General features: G+C 31.8%; 12 protein-coding genes and 1 non-coding gene; 10 read left to right on the forward strand and 3 right to left on the reverse strand. All coding sequences in view use genetic code 11, as the record gives it.

Annotated features, from left to right (window-relative positions):
- ycf1 overlaps positions 1 to 5005 on the forward strand; it is a 5679-nt gene extending 674 nt beyond the window's left edge. The window contains exon 1 of the mRNA in view: positions 1 to 5005. This exon is cut by the window's left edge and continues 674 nt beyond it. Within this exon, the coding sequence (YP_538982.1) occupies positions 1 to 5005 (5005 nt within the window).
- Positions 5006 to 5394: 389 nt separating this feature from the next.
- On the forward strand, positions 5395 to 5667 carry rps15 (ribosomal protein S15). Its single transcript has one exon. The coding sequence runs from the start codon at positions 5395 to 5397 to the stop codon at positions 5665 to 5667; it is 273 nt and encodes a 90-aa protein (YP_538983.1).
- A 98-nt stretch (positions 5668 to 5765) lies between these two features.
- Positions 5766 to 6947, forward strand: ndhH (NADH dehydrogenase subunit 7). The gene has a single exon. It carries the CDS (start codon positions 5766 to 5768, stop codon positions 6945 to 6947), a length of 1182 nt encoding a protein of 393 aa, YP_538984.1.
- Position 6948: 1 nt separating this feature from the next.
- ndhA (NADH dehydrogenase subunit 1) lies at positions 6949 to 9116 on the forward strand. One transcript has 2 exons: positions 6949 to 7500; positions 8577 to 9116. Exons 1-2 carry the CDS (start codon positions 6949 to 6951, stop codon positions 9114 to 9116), a joined length of 1092 nt encoding a protein of 363 aa, YP_538985.1.
- An 82-nt stretch (positions 9117 to 9198) lies between these two features.
- On the forward strand, positions 9199 to 9702 carry ndhI (NADH dehydrogenase subunit I). The gene has a single exon. It carries the CDS (start codon positions 9199 to 9201, stop codon positions 9700 to 9702), a length of 504 nt encoding a protein of 167 aa, YP_538986.1.
- A 429-nt stretch (positions 9703 to 10131) lies between these two features.
- Positions 10132 to 10662, forward strand: ndhG (NADH dehydrogenase subunit 6). The gene has a single exon. The coding sequence runs from the start codon at positions 10132 to 10134 to the stop codon at positions 10660 to 10662; it is 531 nt and encodes a 176-aa protein (YP_538987.1).
- Positions 10663 to 10900: 238 nt separating this feature from the next.
- ndhE (NADH dehydrogenase subunit 4L) lies at positions 10901 to 11206 on the forward strand. Its single transcript has one exon. The coding sequence runs from the start codon at positions 10901 to 10903 to the stop codon at positions 11204 to 11206; it is 306 nt and encodes a 101-aa protein (YP_538988.1).
- A 243-nt stretch (positions 11207 to 11449) lies between these two features.
- On the forward strand, positions 11450 to 11695 carry psaC (photosystem I subunit VII). Its single transcript has one exon. The coding sequence runs from the start codon at positions 11450 to 11452 to the stop codon at positions 11693 to 11695; it is 246 nt and encodes an 81-aa protein (YP_538989.1).
- Positions 11696 to 11823: 128 nt separating this feature from the next.
- ndhD (NADH dehydrogenase subunit 4) lies at positions 11824 to 13326 on the forward strand. The gene has a single exon. The coding sequence runs from the start codon at positions 11824 to 11826 to the stop codon at positions 13324 to 13326; it is 1503 nt and encodes a 500-aa protein (YP_538990.1).
- A 305-nt stretch (positions 13327 to 13631) lies between these two features.
- ccsA (cytochrome c biogenesis protein) lies at positions 13632 to 14594 on the reverse strand. The gene has a single exon. It carries the CDS (start codon positions 14592 to 14594, stop codon positions 13632 to 13634), a length of 963 nt encoding a protein of 320 aa, YP_538991.1.
- A 105-nt stretch (positions 14595 to 14699) lies between these two features.
- On the reverse strand, positions 14700 to 14779 carry trnL-UAG. Its single transcript has one exon. It is a non-coding gene; the product is annotated as a tRNA-Leu (tRNA).
- A 1131-nt stretch (positions 14780 to 15910) lies between these two features.
- On the reverse strand, positions 15911 to 16075 carry rpl32 (ribosomal protein L32). Its single transcript has one exon. The coding sequence runs from the start codon at positions 16073 to 16075 to the stop codon at positions 15911 to 15913; it is 165 nt and encodes a 54-aa protein (YP_538992.1).
- Positions 16076 to 17317: 1242 nt separating this feature from the next.
- Positions 17318 to 17500, forward strand: part of ndhF (NADH dehydrogenase subunit 5) — a 2208-nt gene continuing 2025 nt past the window's right edge. Inside the window, exon 1 of the mRNA in view lies at positions 17318 to 17500. This exon is cut by the window's right edge and continues 2025 nt beyond it. Within this exon, the coding sequence (YP_538993.1) occupies positions 17318 to 17500 (183 nt within the window).

Below are 17500 nucleotides of genomic sequence, written 5' to 3' on the forward strand. Positions count from 1 at the left end.
CTTTAGTATTCTGTTATTTATTACCTGTGTTTACTATTTAGGCAGAATACCGTCACCCATTCTAACTAAGAAACTGAAAGGAATTTCCGAACCGGAAGAAGTGGGGGAAAGTGAGGAAGAAAGAAACATAGAAATAGAAACTATTTCCGAGGGGGGAGGGGCTAACCAGAAACAGGGGACCGAAGAAAATACTTCTTCTTCCCTTTTTTCGGAGGAAGAGGTGGATCCGAGCAAAGAAACAGAAAAGCTACGAGTGACTGGAAAGAAAAAAAAAAAAATAAAGGGCGAATTCCACTTTCGTTTTAAAGAGACATACTATAAAAATAGACCGGTTTATGAAACTTCTTATCTGGATGGGAATCAAGAAAGTTCGAAGTTAGAAATATTAAAAAAAAAAGAAGATAAATATTTATTATGGATTGAAAAACCTCTTGTGACACTTCTTTTTGATTCTAAACGATGGAATCGACCTTTGCGATATATAAAAAATGACCGGGTTGAAAATGCTATAAAAAATGAAATGTCACAATATTTTTTTTATACATGTCAAAGTGATGGAAAAGAAAAAATATCTTTTACGTATCCACCCAGTTTAGCAACTTTTGGGGAAATGATACAAAAAAAAATATATTTTTTCACACCAGAAAAATGGTTTTCTGATGAATTGTATACTGATTGGAGTTTTATCAATGAACTAAAAAGAAGAAATTTGAGTAAGGAGTTTATAAAAAGAGTCGAATCTTTAGATAAGGAATCTTTTGATCTGGGCATACTTGAAAAAAGGACTCGATTCTCTAATAATGAAACTAAACGAGAATACTTGCCTAAACTATATGATCCTTTCTTGCATGGACCCTACCGCGGAAGAATCAAAAAATGGGGTTCCCCTTTAAGCATAAATCAAACTTATAAAAAAAAAAACACGGATCCATTTTGGATAAATAAGATTCATGCTCTACTTCTTACTACTGATTATCACGACCTTGAACAGACACTAGATACACTCAATATAAAATCATTAGCAACAGAAAAAGAACTCTCTTTATTGACATTGACAGAAGATGAACAGGGAAATATCGATTCCGAGGATCGAGTCAAAATTTTGAAATTTTTATTCAATATAGTTATAACTAATCCCAACAATCAAACAATTAGAAAAAAATCTATTGGAATAAAAGAAATAAGTAAAAAAGTTCCTCGATGGTCATACAAATTAATCGACGATTTAGAACAACAGGAGGGAGAAAACGAGGAAAATGTAACAGCAGAGCATGAAATTCGTTCAAGAAAATCCAAGCGCGTCGTGATTTTTACTAATAACCAGGCAAACGCCGATACTTATACTAATACCAAGGATGCTAATGATCCTGATCAAACAGACGAAGTGGCTTTGATACGCTATTCGCAACAATCGGATTTTCGGCGCGACATAATAAAGGGTTCCATGCGTGCCCAAAGGCGTAAAACAATTACTTGGGAGCTGTTTCAAGCAAATGTACATTCCCCCCTTTTTTTGGACAGAGTAGACAAACCACTCTTTTTTTCTTTTGATATTTCTGGACCGCTGAAACGAATATCTCGAAATTGGATATGTAAAAACAAAGAATCAAAAATTTCTGATTATACAGAAAAAAAGATCGAGAAAAAAGACGAGGCCAAAAGAGAAAAATACAAAAGAGAAGAGAAAATGAGGATAGAAATAGCAGAAGCTTGGGATAGTCTTTTACTTGCTCAAGTAATAAGGGGCTCCGTGTTAATAACCCAATCAATTCTTAGAAAATATATTATATTACCTTCACTGATAATAGTTAAAAACATTGCCCGTATGTTATTATTTCAATTTCCTGAGTGGTCTGAGGATTTAACGGATTGGAATCGAGAAATGCATGTTAAATGCACTTATAATGGTGTTCAATTATCCGAAACCGAATTTCCAAAAAACTGGTTAACAGACGGTATTCAGATAAAGATCCTATTTCCTTTTTGCCTGAAACCTTGGCACAGATTTAAACTACAACCCTCTCATAAAGATCCAATGAAAAAAAAGAAAGGTCAAAAGAATGATTTTTGCTTTTTAACAGTTTGGGGAATGGAAACTGAACTACCTTTCGGCTCTCCTCGAAAACGGCGTTCGTTTTTTGAGCCTATTTTTAAAGAACTAAAAAAAAAAATAAAAAAATGGAAAACGAAATGTTTTATAGCTTTAACAATTTTAAAAGAAAAAACTAAATTGTTTCGAAAAGCTTCAAAAGAAACAAAAAAATGGATCACTCAAAGCATTCTATTTCTAAAAGGAATAATAAAAGAACTTTCAAAAATAAATCCAATTCCATTTTTTGGGTTGAGAGAACCATATGAATTGGGCGAAACTAAAAAGGATTCGATAATCAGTAATAAGATGATTCACAAATCATCCCTTCAAATTCAATCTATGGCGTGGACAAATTATTCATTAACCGAAAAAAAAATAAAAGATCTGACTAAGAGAACAAACACAATCAAAAATCAAATACAAAAAATTCTAATTATAAAAGACAAGAAAAACGAATTTCTAACTCAAGAAATAAATAGTAGTTCTAACAAAATAAGTTATCAGGATAAAATATTAGAATCATCAAAAAAATTTTGGCAAATAGTAAAAAGAAGAAATATTCGATTAATCCGGAAATTCTATTTTTTTATAAATTTTTTCATTGAAAAGATATACATGGATATTCTTCTATATATCATTAATATTCCAAGAACCAATACCCAACTTTTTCTTGAATCAACAAAAAAAATGATTGAGAACTTCATTCACAATAATGAAGCAAATCAAGAAAGAATTAATAAAACAACTAAAAATACAACTCATTTTATTTCAACTATAAAAACCTCACTTTCTTCACTTTCTAATATTAGTATTAGAAATAAAAATGAAAAAGCTTTTTGTGACTTATCCTCCCTCTCACAAGCATATGTATTTTACAAATTATCACAAACCCAAGTTATTAGTTTTTATAAATTCAAACCTATCCTTCAATATCATGGAACATCTCTTTTTCTTAAAAATGAAATAAAAGATTATTTTGAAGAACGGGGAGTATCTCATTCCAGATTAAGACATCATTATGGGTTAAGACAGAAAATTGTTTGGCATTCTGGAATGAATGAATGGAAAAACTGGTTAAGGAGTCGTTATCAATACGATTTAGTTCAGAATAGATGGCTAAAATTAGGACCAGGACAATGGCGAAATAGAGTCAATCAACACTATCTGGCTCAAAATAAACATTTAACAAAATGGGATTCAGATGAAAAAGAAAGATTAATTCATTACGAAAAAAAAAATGATTTTCAAGCGAACTCATTACTAACTCAAGAATATAAACTGAATCAAGAACAAAAATATAAAAAATCTAATTTTAAAAAACACTATGGATATGATTTTTTATCATATAAATCTATTAATTATCAAGATAAGAGGGACCCGTATGCTTATGGATCACCATTCCAAGTAAATAAGAGGGAAGAGAGTTCTTATCATTACAACATGGATAAACAAAATTTTTTTGATACACTGAGGGATATCCCCATCCATAATTATCTAGGAGAAGGCGATATCCTAGATGCTATGGGGAATTTTTCGCACAGAAAGTTTTTTAATTGGAGAATTCTTGATTTTTGTCTTAGAAATAAGGTCGATATTGAGTCCTGGGTCGATACCAGTACCAAGAGTAAGAAAAATATTAAGACTGTGGTTAAGAATTATCAAATAATTGATAAAATGGACCTTTTTTATTTCACAATTTATCAAGATCAAGAAAGCAACCCATCCAATAAAAAAGGAAGCCATTTTGATTGGATGGGACTGAATGAAGAAATACTAAGTCATCCTATACCGAATCTAGAACTTTGGTTCTTCCCAGAATTTGTGCTGCTATATAATGCATATAAGGTTAAACCATGGATCATACCAATAAAATTACTTCTTTTCAATTTTAATGGAAATAGGAACATTAATCAAAATATTATTGAAAATAAAAAAAGGGACTCCCTTATAGCACCAAACGAAAAACAAATTATTGGATTAGAGAATCGAAATCAAGAAGAAAAAGAACCCATAGGTGAAGGGGGTCTTGTATCAGATGCACAAAAACAAGGAAATTTTAAATCCGTTCTCTCAAACCAAGAAAAAGATGTTGAAGAAGATTATGATAAATCAGACAAAAAAAAACGTAGAAAGAAAAAGCAATACAAGAGCAACACGGAAGCAGAGCTTGATTTCTTCCTAAAAAGGTATTTGCGTTTTCAATTGAGATGGGATGATTCTTTAAATCAAAGAATAATCAATAATATCAAAGTATATTGCCTCCTGCTTAGACTGATAAATCCAAACGAAATTGTTATATCCTCTATTCAACGGGGAGAGATGAATCTGGATATTTTGATGATTCAGAAGGATTTAACTCTTAGAGAATTAATGAAAAAAGGAATATTGATTATCGATCCAGTTCGTCTGTCGGTAAAAAATGATGGACAATTTATTCTATATCAAACTATAAGTATTTTGTTGGTTCATAAAAATAAACACCAAATTAATCAAAGATACCAAGAAAAAAACTATATTGATAAAAATCATTTTTATGAATTTATTGCAAGACATCAAAAGATGACTGAAAATAAAGACAAAAATCATTATGATTTGTTTGTTCCTGAAAATATTTTATCCCCTAACCACCGGCGAGAATTGCGAATTCGAATTTCTTTCAATTCCAGGGATAAAAATGGTATGCATAGAAATGCAGTATTTTTAAATAATGTAAAAAACTGTGGTCAAGTTTTGACTAAAAACAAACATCTTGATAGTGATAAAAAGAAACTAATTAAATTAAAGTTCTTTCTTTGGCCCAATTATCGATTAGAAGATTTAGCTTGTATGAATCGATATTGGTTTAATACTAATAACGGCAGTCGTTTCAGTATGATAAGGATCCGTATGTATCCGCGTCTGAAAATTCGTTAATGGTACATTTTAATGGTACATTTTCCCCTATATTATGTATGTATCGTGCCGGGTATATGAAAACAAATAGATGGTCACAAGGATTGTCTTACATTTTATTCTGATACACGATACTAATTTAATGACATACATATCAATTAGATCGACAAATGAATCAACAAAATCCTCTTATTTGAACTCTAAAATTTTCTCTTTTGTAGAAATCTCTCACTCTTTTGTATCCCTATACGAATCAAATCGAAACCCGGATTGATTAATTTTATTTGAAAAAAAAAAAATGATAAAGTTCATAACGAACTTAAAATCATCGTGTATATCAAAATGACTGGTATTATTATTACTGATCAGTAAAATTCACATTCAAAAAAAGGGGGAAATTTTTTGGTTTTATGGTAAAAAATTCATTCATCTCAGTTATTTTTCAAGAAAAAAAAGAAGAAAACAGGGGGTCTGCTGAATTTCAAATAGTTAGTTTCACCAATAAGATACGAAGACTTACTTCACATTTGGAATTGCACAAAAAAGACTATTTATCTCAGAGAGGTCTACGTAAAATTCTAGGAAAACGTCAACGACTGCTATCTTATTTATCAAAGACAAATAAAATACGTTATAAAGAATTAATTGGTGAGTTGGATATTCGGGAATCAAAAAATCGTTAATTTGCAAAGTTTGAATTAGTCGATTTATTAGATTTTCATTTTGATGTACTTGTTTTCGTTTTCAACAATTCATGTAAGAATGAATCGAGGAAAAACTTATGAATCTATCAGCTACAGAAAAAGACCTTATGATAGTCAATATGGGGCCTCACCACCCATCAATGCATGGTGTTCTTCGTCTCATCGTTACTCTAGATGGTGAAGATGTTGTTGACTGTGAACCAATATTAGGTTATTTACACAGAGGAATGGAAAAAATTGCGGAAAACCGAACAATTATACAATATTTGCCTTATGTAACGCGTTGGGATTATTTAGCCACTATGTTCACGGAAGCAATAACCGTAAATGGACCAGAACAGTTGGGGAATATTCAAGTCCCTAAAAGGGCCAGCTATATCAGAGTAATTATGTTGGAGTTGAGTCGTATAGCTTCTCATCTATTATGGCTTGGACCTTTTATGGCAGATATTGGTGCACAGACCCCCTTTTTCTATATTTTCAGAGAAAGAGAATTAGTATATGATCTATTCGAAGCTGCCACCGGTATGAGAATGATGCATAATTATTTTCGTATCGGAGGAGTGGCGGCCGATCTACCTTACGGCTGGCTAGATAAATGTTTGGATTTCTGTGATTATTTTTTAACAGGAATTGTTGAATATCAAAAACTTATTACGCGAAATCCTATTTTTTTAGAACGAGTTGAAGGGATAGGCGTTATTGGTGGAGAAGAAGCAATAAATTGGGGTTTATCCGGCCCAATGCTACGAGCATCTGGAATCAAATGGGATCTTCGGAAAGTTGATCATTATGAGTGTTACGACGAATTTGATTGGGAAATCCAGTGGCAAAAAGAAGGAGATTCATTAGCTCGTTATTTAGTCCGAATCAGTGAAATGACGGAATCTATAAAAATAATTCAACAGGCCCTGGAAGGAATTCCGGGTGGTCCCTATGAGAATTTAGAAATCCGATGCTTTGATCGAGAAAGGGATCCAGAATGGAATGATTTTGAATATCGATTCATTAGTAAAAAACCTTCTCCCACATTTGAATTACCGAGACAAGAACTTTATGCGAGAATGGAAGCCCCAAAGGGAGAATTAGGAATTTTTCTGATAGGGGATCAAAGCGGTTTTCCTTGGAGATGGAAAATTCGCCCGCCGGGTTTTATCAATTTGCAAATTCTTCCTCAGTTAGTTAAAAGAATGAAATTGGCTGATATTATGACGATACTAGGTAGCATAGATATCATTATGGGAGAAGTGGATCGTTGAAATGATAATTTATACGACAGAAGTAGAAGATATCAATTCCTTTTACACATTGGAATCTTTAAAAGAGGTCTATGGGATCATATGGATGTTGGTCCCTATTTTGACTCTTGTATTGGGAATCACAATAGGTGTACTAGTAATTGTATGGTTAGAAAGAGAAATATCTGCAGGAATACAACAACGTATTGGGCCTGAATATGCCGGTCCTTTGGGCATTCTTCAAGCGCTAGCAGATGGAACAAAACTGCTTTTCAAAGAAAATATTCTTCCATCTAGAGGCAATACTCGTTTATTTAGTATTGGACCGGCTATAGCAGTCATATCAATTTTACTAAGTTTTTCAGTAATTCCTTTTAGCTCTCGCCTTATTTTAGCCGATCTCAATATCGGTATTTTTTTATGGATTGCCATTTCAAGTATTGCTCCCGTTGGACTTCTTATGTCAGGATACGGATCAAATAATAAATATTCCTTTTTAGGTGGTCTGCGAGCTGCTGCTCAATCGATTAGTTATGAAATACCATTAACTCTATGTGTTTTATCAATATCTCTACGTGCGATTCGTTGAACTAGAAACTTTTATTTTACCTATTCCTTTCGTTCTAGAAAATAAGTTGAGTTGATAAACTAAATTAGATAGTTATATATGAGTGAAAGAAAGCAGCTTATAAATTCGCAGTAAATTAAACAAAAAAATAGAATCTCATTTCCTATGTACAAAAGTTAAGTGGAAGAAAACGTAAGCGGAAGAAGTCTTTACCCCAAGACGGGTTGATTAGTCAATCTAGCTTGAAGCGGGCTCAAAAGATCAACCGTATAGAGTTTTCGCTATCCTTTGTATGGATTCCCATACATGTATTGCTAAACAAACGGGGGATTGAACAAAAAACGAGTGGATGGTTAGGAACACCAAAATACATAAAGGATTGGTAATGGAGATTATGTAAATTATATAAAAAGAGACTTCTGGATAACATAAAAAGAATACTAATTGGGGCTTTAAATTCGTAGAAATGACTAGGCAGTACTCCCCATGATTCCGGTCCAGAGTATCCTCCTATCTGCCGATTAAAGTAATGACTATCAGGAACGAAATAATCCTTTACTATTTTTTAGTTTAAGCCCCATTCGTGGTTTTATCAGATCCGAAAGCAGAATAGGAACGAAAAAGAAACAATAAAGAATAAAAAAGAAATCTTTTTTTTTATTCTTTCTTTCATAGATATAGAGAGATCTAATCCGTGTCATGATTTATGAGCTAATGGAATGTTTCATTTTTTTCGTAATAGAAAACAATGGGTTGAAATATCTATTGATATTCTACAAGAAGTATTTTATTGAAGGCTTAAGTTATTACTCAACAAATAAAAATTGAAATTATGAATGGGCGAGATCAATTCAGAAGCACTTTTTTTTTATTCTTCAGAATATAGCAGACAGAATTCCATTGGTATAATTTTGGACCTTCCAATCTATTTTTTCTCTATCTATTCTACAACCATACGAAGATAAATAATACTGATTCGGTCCTAAAATTTATTTGTGACCCACGAGGAGCCGTATGAGGTGAAAATCTCATGTACGGTTTTGGACTAGCGATGTAAACAGTGATGTTATCATCGACTATAATTATCTAACAGTTCAAGTACAGTTGATATAGTTGAGGCGCAATCAAAATATGGTTTTTGGGGATGGAATTTGTGGCGTCAGCCAATAGGGTTTATCGTTTTTCTAATTTCTTCTCTAGCGGAATGCGAGAGATTACCTTTTGATTTACCAGAAGCGGAGGAAGAATTAGTAGCAGGGTATCAAACCGAATATTCAGGTATCAAATTTGGTTTATTTTACGTTGCTTCCTATCTAAATCTATTACTTTCTTCGTTATTTGTAACAGTTCTTTACTTGGGGGGTTGGAATATTTCCATTCCGTACGTATTCGCCCCTGAGCTATTTGAAATAAATAAAATAAATGGAATCATTGGAACGACAATTGGTATCTTTATTACATTAGCTAAAACTTATTTGTTTTTGTTTATTTCTATCGCAACACGATGGACTTTACCTAGGTTAAGAATGGACCAATTATTAAATCTCGGGTGGAAATTTCTTTTACCCATTTCTCTCGGTAATCTATTATTAACAACTTCTTTCCAACTTCTTTCACTGTAAAGAAAAAAAGAATCTGAGATTCATGACTTGGTTCAAACAAGAGAAAGAAACAAACATAAAATTATTCATAGATATTCACGATATGTTCCCTATGGTAACTGGGTTCATGAATTATGGCCACCAAACAGTCCGAGCAGCAAGGTACATTGGTCAAGGTTTCATGATTACCTTATCCCACGCAAATCGTTTACCCGTAACTATTCAATATCCTTATGAAAAATTAATCACATCAGAGCGTTTCCGCGGACGAATCCATTTTGAATTTGATAAATGCATTGCTTGTGAAGTATGTGTTCGTGTATGCCCTATAGATCTACCCGTTGTTGATTGGAAATTTGAAACGGATATTCGAAAAAAACGATTGCTTAATTACAGTATTGATTTCGGAATTTGTATATTTTGTGGTAACTGCGTTGAGTATTGTCCAACAAATTGTTTATCAATGACTGAAGAATATGAACTTTCTACTTACGACCGTCACGAATTGAATTATAATCAAATTGCTTTGGGCCGTTTACCAATGTCAGTAATTGACGATTATACAATTCGAACAGTTTTGAATTCAATTCAAAGAAAAACTCAGTAAGTAAACCTCCTGTTCTATTAAAGTAAAGAGAAATTTCCCATTCATTCTTTTAAGGTTCCGTTTTGGTTTAAGTTAAAAGACTGTTTGGTTTGAATTAAAAAAAGAATGAGGCCTTTGGTCAATAAATAAAAATTCAATTACAAATTAACAGGTTGATAAGAATTTCGGATTCCTTTTTATTGAAAATTAAAATATATTAATATATTCGTAATTATTTCGAAATATATAGTTTCAAAAAACAAAATACCCTTTTCTTTTGAACAAAAAAGAATCAAAAACGAAACTATCCAATAATTGTGCTTAGAGCAATTCACGCCTAATAGATTAGGATTTTATTCAATTAGGAACGTATCATAAAAAAAAATTCCTGGTCGGGTCAATAAGATCATGAAAAGCATTTCGATTTATTTATCTCTTATTTTACACAGAATGGATTTGCCTGGACCAATACACGATTTTCTTTTAGTTTTTCTGGGATCGGGTCTTATATTAGGAGGCCTGGGAGTGGTATTACTTACCAATCCAATTTATTCTGCCTTTTCATTGGGATTGGTTCTTGTTTGTATATCCTTATTTTATATTCTCTCAAATTCTCATTTTGTAGCTGCTGCCCAGCTCCTTATTTATGTGGGAGCCATAAATGTTTTAATCCTATTTGCTGTGATGTTCATGAATGGTTCAGAATATTATAAAGATTTTAATCTGTGGACCATTGGGAATGGCCTTACTTCGTTGGTTTGTACAAGTATTCTTGTTTCGCTAATTACTACTATATTAGATACATCATGGTACGGGATTATTTGGACTACAAGATCAAATCAAATTATAGAACAAGATTTGATAAGTAATAGTCAACAAATTGGAATTCATTTAGCAACCGATTTTTTTCTTCCATTTGAATTCATTTCAATAATTCTTTTAGTTGCTTTGATAGGTGCAATTGCTGTGGCTCGTCAGTAATAAATCTTTCTAACTAGAAATAGCAAGCAATCAAAATGAAACCTTTTTCTGTTTTTTCTGTCTTATCGCATCCATTTTCTTTGAATTCTATTTGAATATTGCTCGTGTATAAAATAGAAATTCGTTGATTCGATATATTTCCAATAGATTCTTTTTTTTTTGTTATACTCTAGTCAATCAAATCTGTTGAATTATTGTTCATATTAATAATGAATCGAAATTGATAAGGAGTTGGTCAATGATGCTCGAACATATACTTGTTTTGAGTGCCTATTTATTTTCTATCGGTATTTATGGATTGATCACGAGTCGAAATATGGTTAGGGCCCTTATGTGTCTTGAACTTATACTGAATGCGGTTAATATAAATTTTGTAACATTTTCTGATTTTTTTGATAGTCGGCAATTAAAGGGAAATATTTTCTCAATTTTTGTTATAGCTATTGCAGCCGCTGAAGCAGCTATTGGATCAGCTATTGTGTCCTCGATTTATCGTAACAGAAAATCAACGCGTATCAATCAATCAACTTTGTTGAATAAGTAATATTAATAATATTAAATTATAAGATTCACCAATTTGAATTAGCATGTACAATATGTTGGAATCTACATCATGTTTTCGAAAACGTAAGAAATCAAAGTATCTTGGTCCTTTCTTATGAGTTGATCCCGAAGGAAATTGATTAGAAAATTTCTGGTAAATCGTTGATTCATCTGGTGTTTAACTATATTTATTTACAAGTTTACTAGATTGAAATTTTATGATGTTCAAAAATTTATAGATCCCATGTCACATTCAGTAAAAATTTATGATACATGTATTGGGTGTACTCAATGTGTCCGAGCCTGCCCCACCGATGTGTTAGAAATGATACCTTGGGATGGATGTAAAGCTAAGCAAATTGCTTCCGCTCCAAGAACAGAAGATTGTGTTGGTTGTAAGAGATGTGAATCCGCTTGTCCAACGGATTTCTTGAGCGTTCGAGTTTATTTATGGCATGAAACAACTCGAAGTATGGGTCTAGCTTATTGATACGGTCCAGAAAACCCTAGTTGAATACATTTTGAATCCATTTGATTTTTTTTACTGAAAAAACCCGTGCTCAAAAAGGTTTTTTTTGAGCACGGGTTTTTCTGGTCCAAGTGTATCTTGTCTTTACCACGAATTATTTTCCTTGGTTAACAATAATTGTATTTTTACCAATATCTGCAGGTTCTTTACTTTTCTTTCTTCCTCATAAAGGAAATAAGCTAATTAAGTGGTATACAATATGTATATGCATTCTCGAACTCCTTCTAACAACCTATGCATTTTGTTATCATTTCCGATTGGACGATCCATTAATCCAGCTGGCGGAAGATTATAAATGGATAAATTTTTTTGATTTTTACTGGAGATTGGGAATAGATGGACTTTCTATAGGGCCCATTTTACTGACAGGATTTATCACCACTTTAGCGACTTTGGCGGCTTGGCCAGTTACTCGAGATTCGCGATTATTTCATTTCCTGATGCTAGCAATGTACAGTGGTCAAATAGGATCATTTTCTTCTCGAGACCTTTTACTTTTTTTCATCATGTGGGAGTTCGAATTAATTCCCGTTTATCTACTTCTATCCATGTGGGGGGGAAAGAAACGTCTGTACTCGGCTACAAAATTTATTTTGTACACCGCAGGGGGTTCCGTTTTTCTATTAATAGGAGTTTTGGGTCTCGGTTTATACGGTTCTAATGAACCAACATTAAATTTTGAAACATTAGCTAATCAATCATATCCTGTCGCACTGGAAATAATATTCTATATTGGATTTCTTATTGCTTTTGCTGTCAAATCGCCGATTATACCCTTACATACGTGGTTACCGGATACCCACGGGGAGGCCCATTACAGTACTTGTATGCTTCTAGCCGGAATTTTATTAAAAATGGGAGCATATGGATTAGTTCGGATCAATATGGAATTATTACCCCATGCGCATTCCATATTTTCTCCCTGGTTGATAATAGTGGGTACAATGCAAATAATTTATGCAGCTTCAACATCTCTTGGTCAACGGAATTTAAAAAAAAGAATAGCCTATTCCTCCGTATCTCATATGGGTTTCATAATTATAGGAATTGGTTCGATAACTGATACGGGACTCAACGGAGCTATTTTACAAATAATATCTCATGGCTTTATCGGTGCTGCACTTTTTTTCTTGGCAGGAACGAGTTATGATAGAATGCGTCTTGTTTATCTCGACGAAATGGGCGGAATGGCCGTTTCGATTCCCAAAATATTTACGATGTTCAGTATCTTATCCATGGCTTCTCTTGCATTACCGGGCATGAGTGGTTTTGTTGCAGAATTGATAGTCTTTTTTGGAATAATTACCAGCCAAAAATATTTTTTAATGCCAAAAATACTAATTACTTTCGTAATGGCAATTGGAATGATATTAACTCCTATTTATTCATTATCTATGTCACGTCAAATGTTCTATGGATACAAGCTATTTAATGCTCCAAGTTCTTATTTTTTTGATTCTGGACCACGAGAGTTATTTGTTTCGATCTCTATCTTTCTACCAGTAATAGGTATTGGTATTTATCCGGATTTCGTTCTCTCATTATCAGGTGAGAAAGTCGAAACTATTCTATATAATTATTTTTATAGATAGTTTTCATGAATAAAAAAAAATCAAATCCTATGGTTTTTAAAATTGGTCGTTGTACAATGAAAAAGAAAAAAAAGAAGTCTTTTTTCTTCTCTTAAGTTTAAGTTAAGTAAAAAAGGTAAAAGCATTAAATTGAATTTTAATCAGACATCTTTGGCTTTTGTTAGAACCTTTTGAATCGCTCCACTACTTGATTCAAAAGGTTCTTGACAGCTTACAATAAGTTTTCTTATACTTATATATAATATATACGCCGTCCTGTGTTAGTATTTGTTAGGCCTAGCCTCTTTATTCAATTCAATTAGATGTTAATTTAATGTAAATGAACCATAACTATGTAAACCTATTCCTAATAGATTGACCCCAAAATAGCATATCCAAATTATAAGAAATCCCATAGAAGCCACAAGTGCGGAATTTACACCTTCCAAATTTGTATTTGTTCGGGTATGGAAATAAATCGCGAATACGGTCCAAGTAATAAACGCCCAAGTTTCCTTGGGGTCCCAATTCCAATATGATCCCCACGCCTCATTAGCCCATACGGCTCCCGAAAGAATTCCTATGGTTAAAAAGATAAACCCGAGACTAATAATACGATAACTCCAACGATCCAATTGTTGAGTCAATTGATATCTGTAATAATTTTTAGAAGAAAGAAAATAAGTGTTTAGTAAAACATTGCTTCTTTCATTCATGTATTGGATTTTCCCAAACGAAAATGAAAAATTATTGTTTTCACCAATAATCTTTATGGCCTTTCGAAATGTAATGACTAGAAGAGCTACTGATAATAATGATCCACATAAAAGAGCTGCATAGCCTAATACCATCATACTTACGTGCATCATTAACCACTGGGATTGGAGAGCAGGTGCTAATATTGCAGATTGATGCATTTTGGTTAAAAGACCCGAAGTGGCAAAGCCTTGGGTAAAAATAGCACTTGGTGCGGTTATTGCACTTAAATTATTTTTGCGCTTTTTAAATTTTAAATAGGAAACCATATGAATAAGGGAGAAACCCCATGAAAGAAAGATTAATGATTCATATAAATCACTTAATGGGAAATGTCCTGAATAAATCCAACGAGTGACTAATAATCCTGTTATACAGAAAAAGGTGACTATCATGCCCTTTTCTGATGAATCATATAGTCCTACGACTTCATCTACTAATAAGAATAAGGTTAAAAAATGAATTGTAATTACAATTGAAACGACTGAAAAAGATATATGAGTTAATATATGCTCTAAAGTTGAAAAAATCATAAAAATTATGAAAAAAGCCTGGGTTTCAAGATTTTATGGAATGGAAATCAGGAATGAAATTCATTTTCATTATAGGACTTATTCTATCTCTTTTAGAAGATACTATGCCGCCACTCGGACTCGAACCGAGATGCTCTAGCACTGCTTCCTAAGAGCAGCGTGTCTACCGATTTCACCATAGCGGCTTGCTCGAAATCATAATAACCCATTTTTTAGTCAATCGTCGAGATTGAAGGTGAAGGGGTCAATTCAATGTAAAATGTCAAATTTGTTAGGAAGCATTTAATTTTTTATTGATAAATAACAACTCGTTGAAATAGCAATTTGAAGGTTCAAAAGGAATCTTTAGTATTTATTGTATCATTTTATTTATTTAATTATCCTTTCTATTTAATTAGGTCGTCAATAGAGATTTTTGTGTTTTCCTAAAAGAGAACTCCTTTATTGGAACTAAACTAACTAGTTGTAACTTCAATTCATAGATAAAATTCAACAAAACAAAAAAGGGTTCTTTATCATTTTCATTTTTTAATGATTCATTTCTCATTCTTTTGTATGATTTTTATGAATCTATAAAAAACTATAAAAAAATGCTTATTAATTGACTGAATAAATGAATGAAAAAATATGATTTTTAGAGATCACAATTTCAGCACCACACCCAACGATTTCAAAAGATTTATGTAATTTTTGTATTAATCGTTAGCATTTTGCGTTTGTTTTAAGGATTTATCAAACCAACTAGATATTGGGTTGTACCCGTTACGTTATATGAAAAGCGTTTCGATTCCTGTCATAATTGTACCATACTTCAAAAAAGTATTTCGAATTCTAAAAATATGTCTTGATTTATTTTATTACATTTTCTTATACAAACATAGGATTTCTTTAGATCACTTCAAATTGATACATTATTTGTATATCCACTAAATTAGAAAAGGGGTTTTCTCCATTGGGTTGAAAACAGGGGAAGGAGATATAGTAATTCAGAGAAATAATGATTCATAAAGTTACAAAATTGAAACTTAATGGGTTAGTTTCGACAATCCAGTTAAAGCTCTTATATATATGTGCTCCGCGATCCGCTATAGTATAAATAGAAAAAAAAATTCTTATTCTATTATATTCTATTATTTAATTATTTATTATTATAAATTGAATATTATAAAAATAACAAATTATTATAACACTAACATAACAAATACAAATGGGCGATGGGGAAAATAAGAATCCTCCCCCCGGAAATGAAAAAAAAGATATTCAAAAATTCAAAAAAGTAAAACCTTTGTATCCTATTCGAGTTAAACCAATTCAGATTACTCCAAATTTATTTGGCGTACAAAAAAACTTTTTGAATTCCCCGTAGAAAGAGATTTGGCTAATGAAAAAGCTTTCAAGGCCGCCCAATATCCTTTCTTTTTCCAAACATTTTTTCGAATACGCTTTTTTGATGTAGAAGTACGTTTTTTTGGAACTGCCATTCAAAAAAAAGTTATTCAGTGCTATAGTTGGATGTCAAAGACATCTATTTTTAAAACAAAACGATCGGTCTTTTGATGTCATTATTTATCTATTCCTATAGATTTTATAAATTATATTATAATTATATATATACTACAATACAAATTGCATAAAAAATGAATAGAGATGGGAAAATCGCATAAAATGCTTCTATTCTAGAACAAAAAAACAATATAACCCCTTTTTTATTTATATTCCATACACTATCCAGAAAAAAAAAAGAAGAATTTGTATTTAATTTATTGGTACCTTTCTTTTTTATATCTCCATTCAAATCTATAGGATAGAATAGGATCTATATCTATTATGATATATAAATCGAATTGATGAAATCAAAAAAACGCAAAAAAAGTCTTTCTTTTTCTATCTACGCCCAGTTTTTTGTTGTCTTACATTTATAATTTATACATCTCCATTTATACATGAAAACTACATCAAAATAAAAAGTGTAAAACCCATTTTATCTACCTATGCAAACTTGAATTTGATTTTTTCCATAAATTGGTCAAGCTCGAAGAGAGGGTATGCCTAATTTTCATTTTCAACCAAATTCGAATGAGACTCGTAGTTAATCTGTTAAAGGATACATAATTTTGAAAAAAAAAGAATATTTTATTATATTAATAGTCATTTTTCTTTTAATTATATGTAAATATAAAGAAAATATCGGATAGTCTTTCCTACAAGAAAAGGTTCATTTATTGTAGTGGAAGACAATCAATCAGTTCCGCGATGAAAATGAACTAGTTAATAAGTTCGAATAAACAAACTCAAATAATTCGTTTTTCTTTTAAGTTCTAGGACATCCTATGATTTATATCATACTTTTTGGGGGGGAATTCTTTGTATTTTTGATCGATGTATCTAACTTATTGTAAATCGAAATTATTGTAATATGTAATAATAAATAATAATTGATATTTTCAGAAAAATATTACTATAATGAAAAAAAGAATTCTTTTGTTTTTCATTATAGTAACTCGGCGAGATCATTTGATTACTTCTAACTTCGAAATTTGAATATTTTTGAAATAGTTGCGAAAGATTAAAAAATTAAGAATAGAAAATTCCAGTTAACTTTGTAATCTCTCGATTTTTTTATTGCTCCTTTTCAATCATTTTATTGCTCCTTTTCAATCAAAAGAGATAAGAGCCGGTGAATCAGAAACGATTAATTAAGAAAGAATAACAAAAAAGTTTTTATGGAGCATGCAGATCAATATTCATGGATCATACCTTTTGTTCCACTTCCCATTCCTATTTTAATAGGAATGGGACTCCTACTTTTTCCGACGGCAACAAAAAATCTTCGTCGTATGTGGGCTTTTCCCAATATTTTATTGTTAAGTATAGTTATGATTTTTTCGCTCGATCTGTCTATTCAG

This window comes from Gossypium hirsutum, chloroplast, assembly GCF_007990345.1.
Source record: "Gossypium hirsutum chloroplast, complete genome".
Classification (NCBI taxonomy): Eukaryota; Viridiplantae; Streptophyta; class Magnoliopsida; order Malvales; family Malvaceae; genus Gossypium; species Gossypium hirsutum.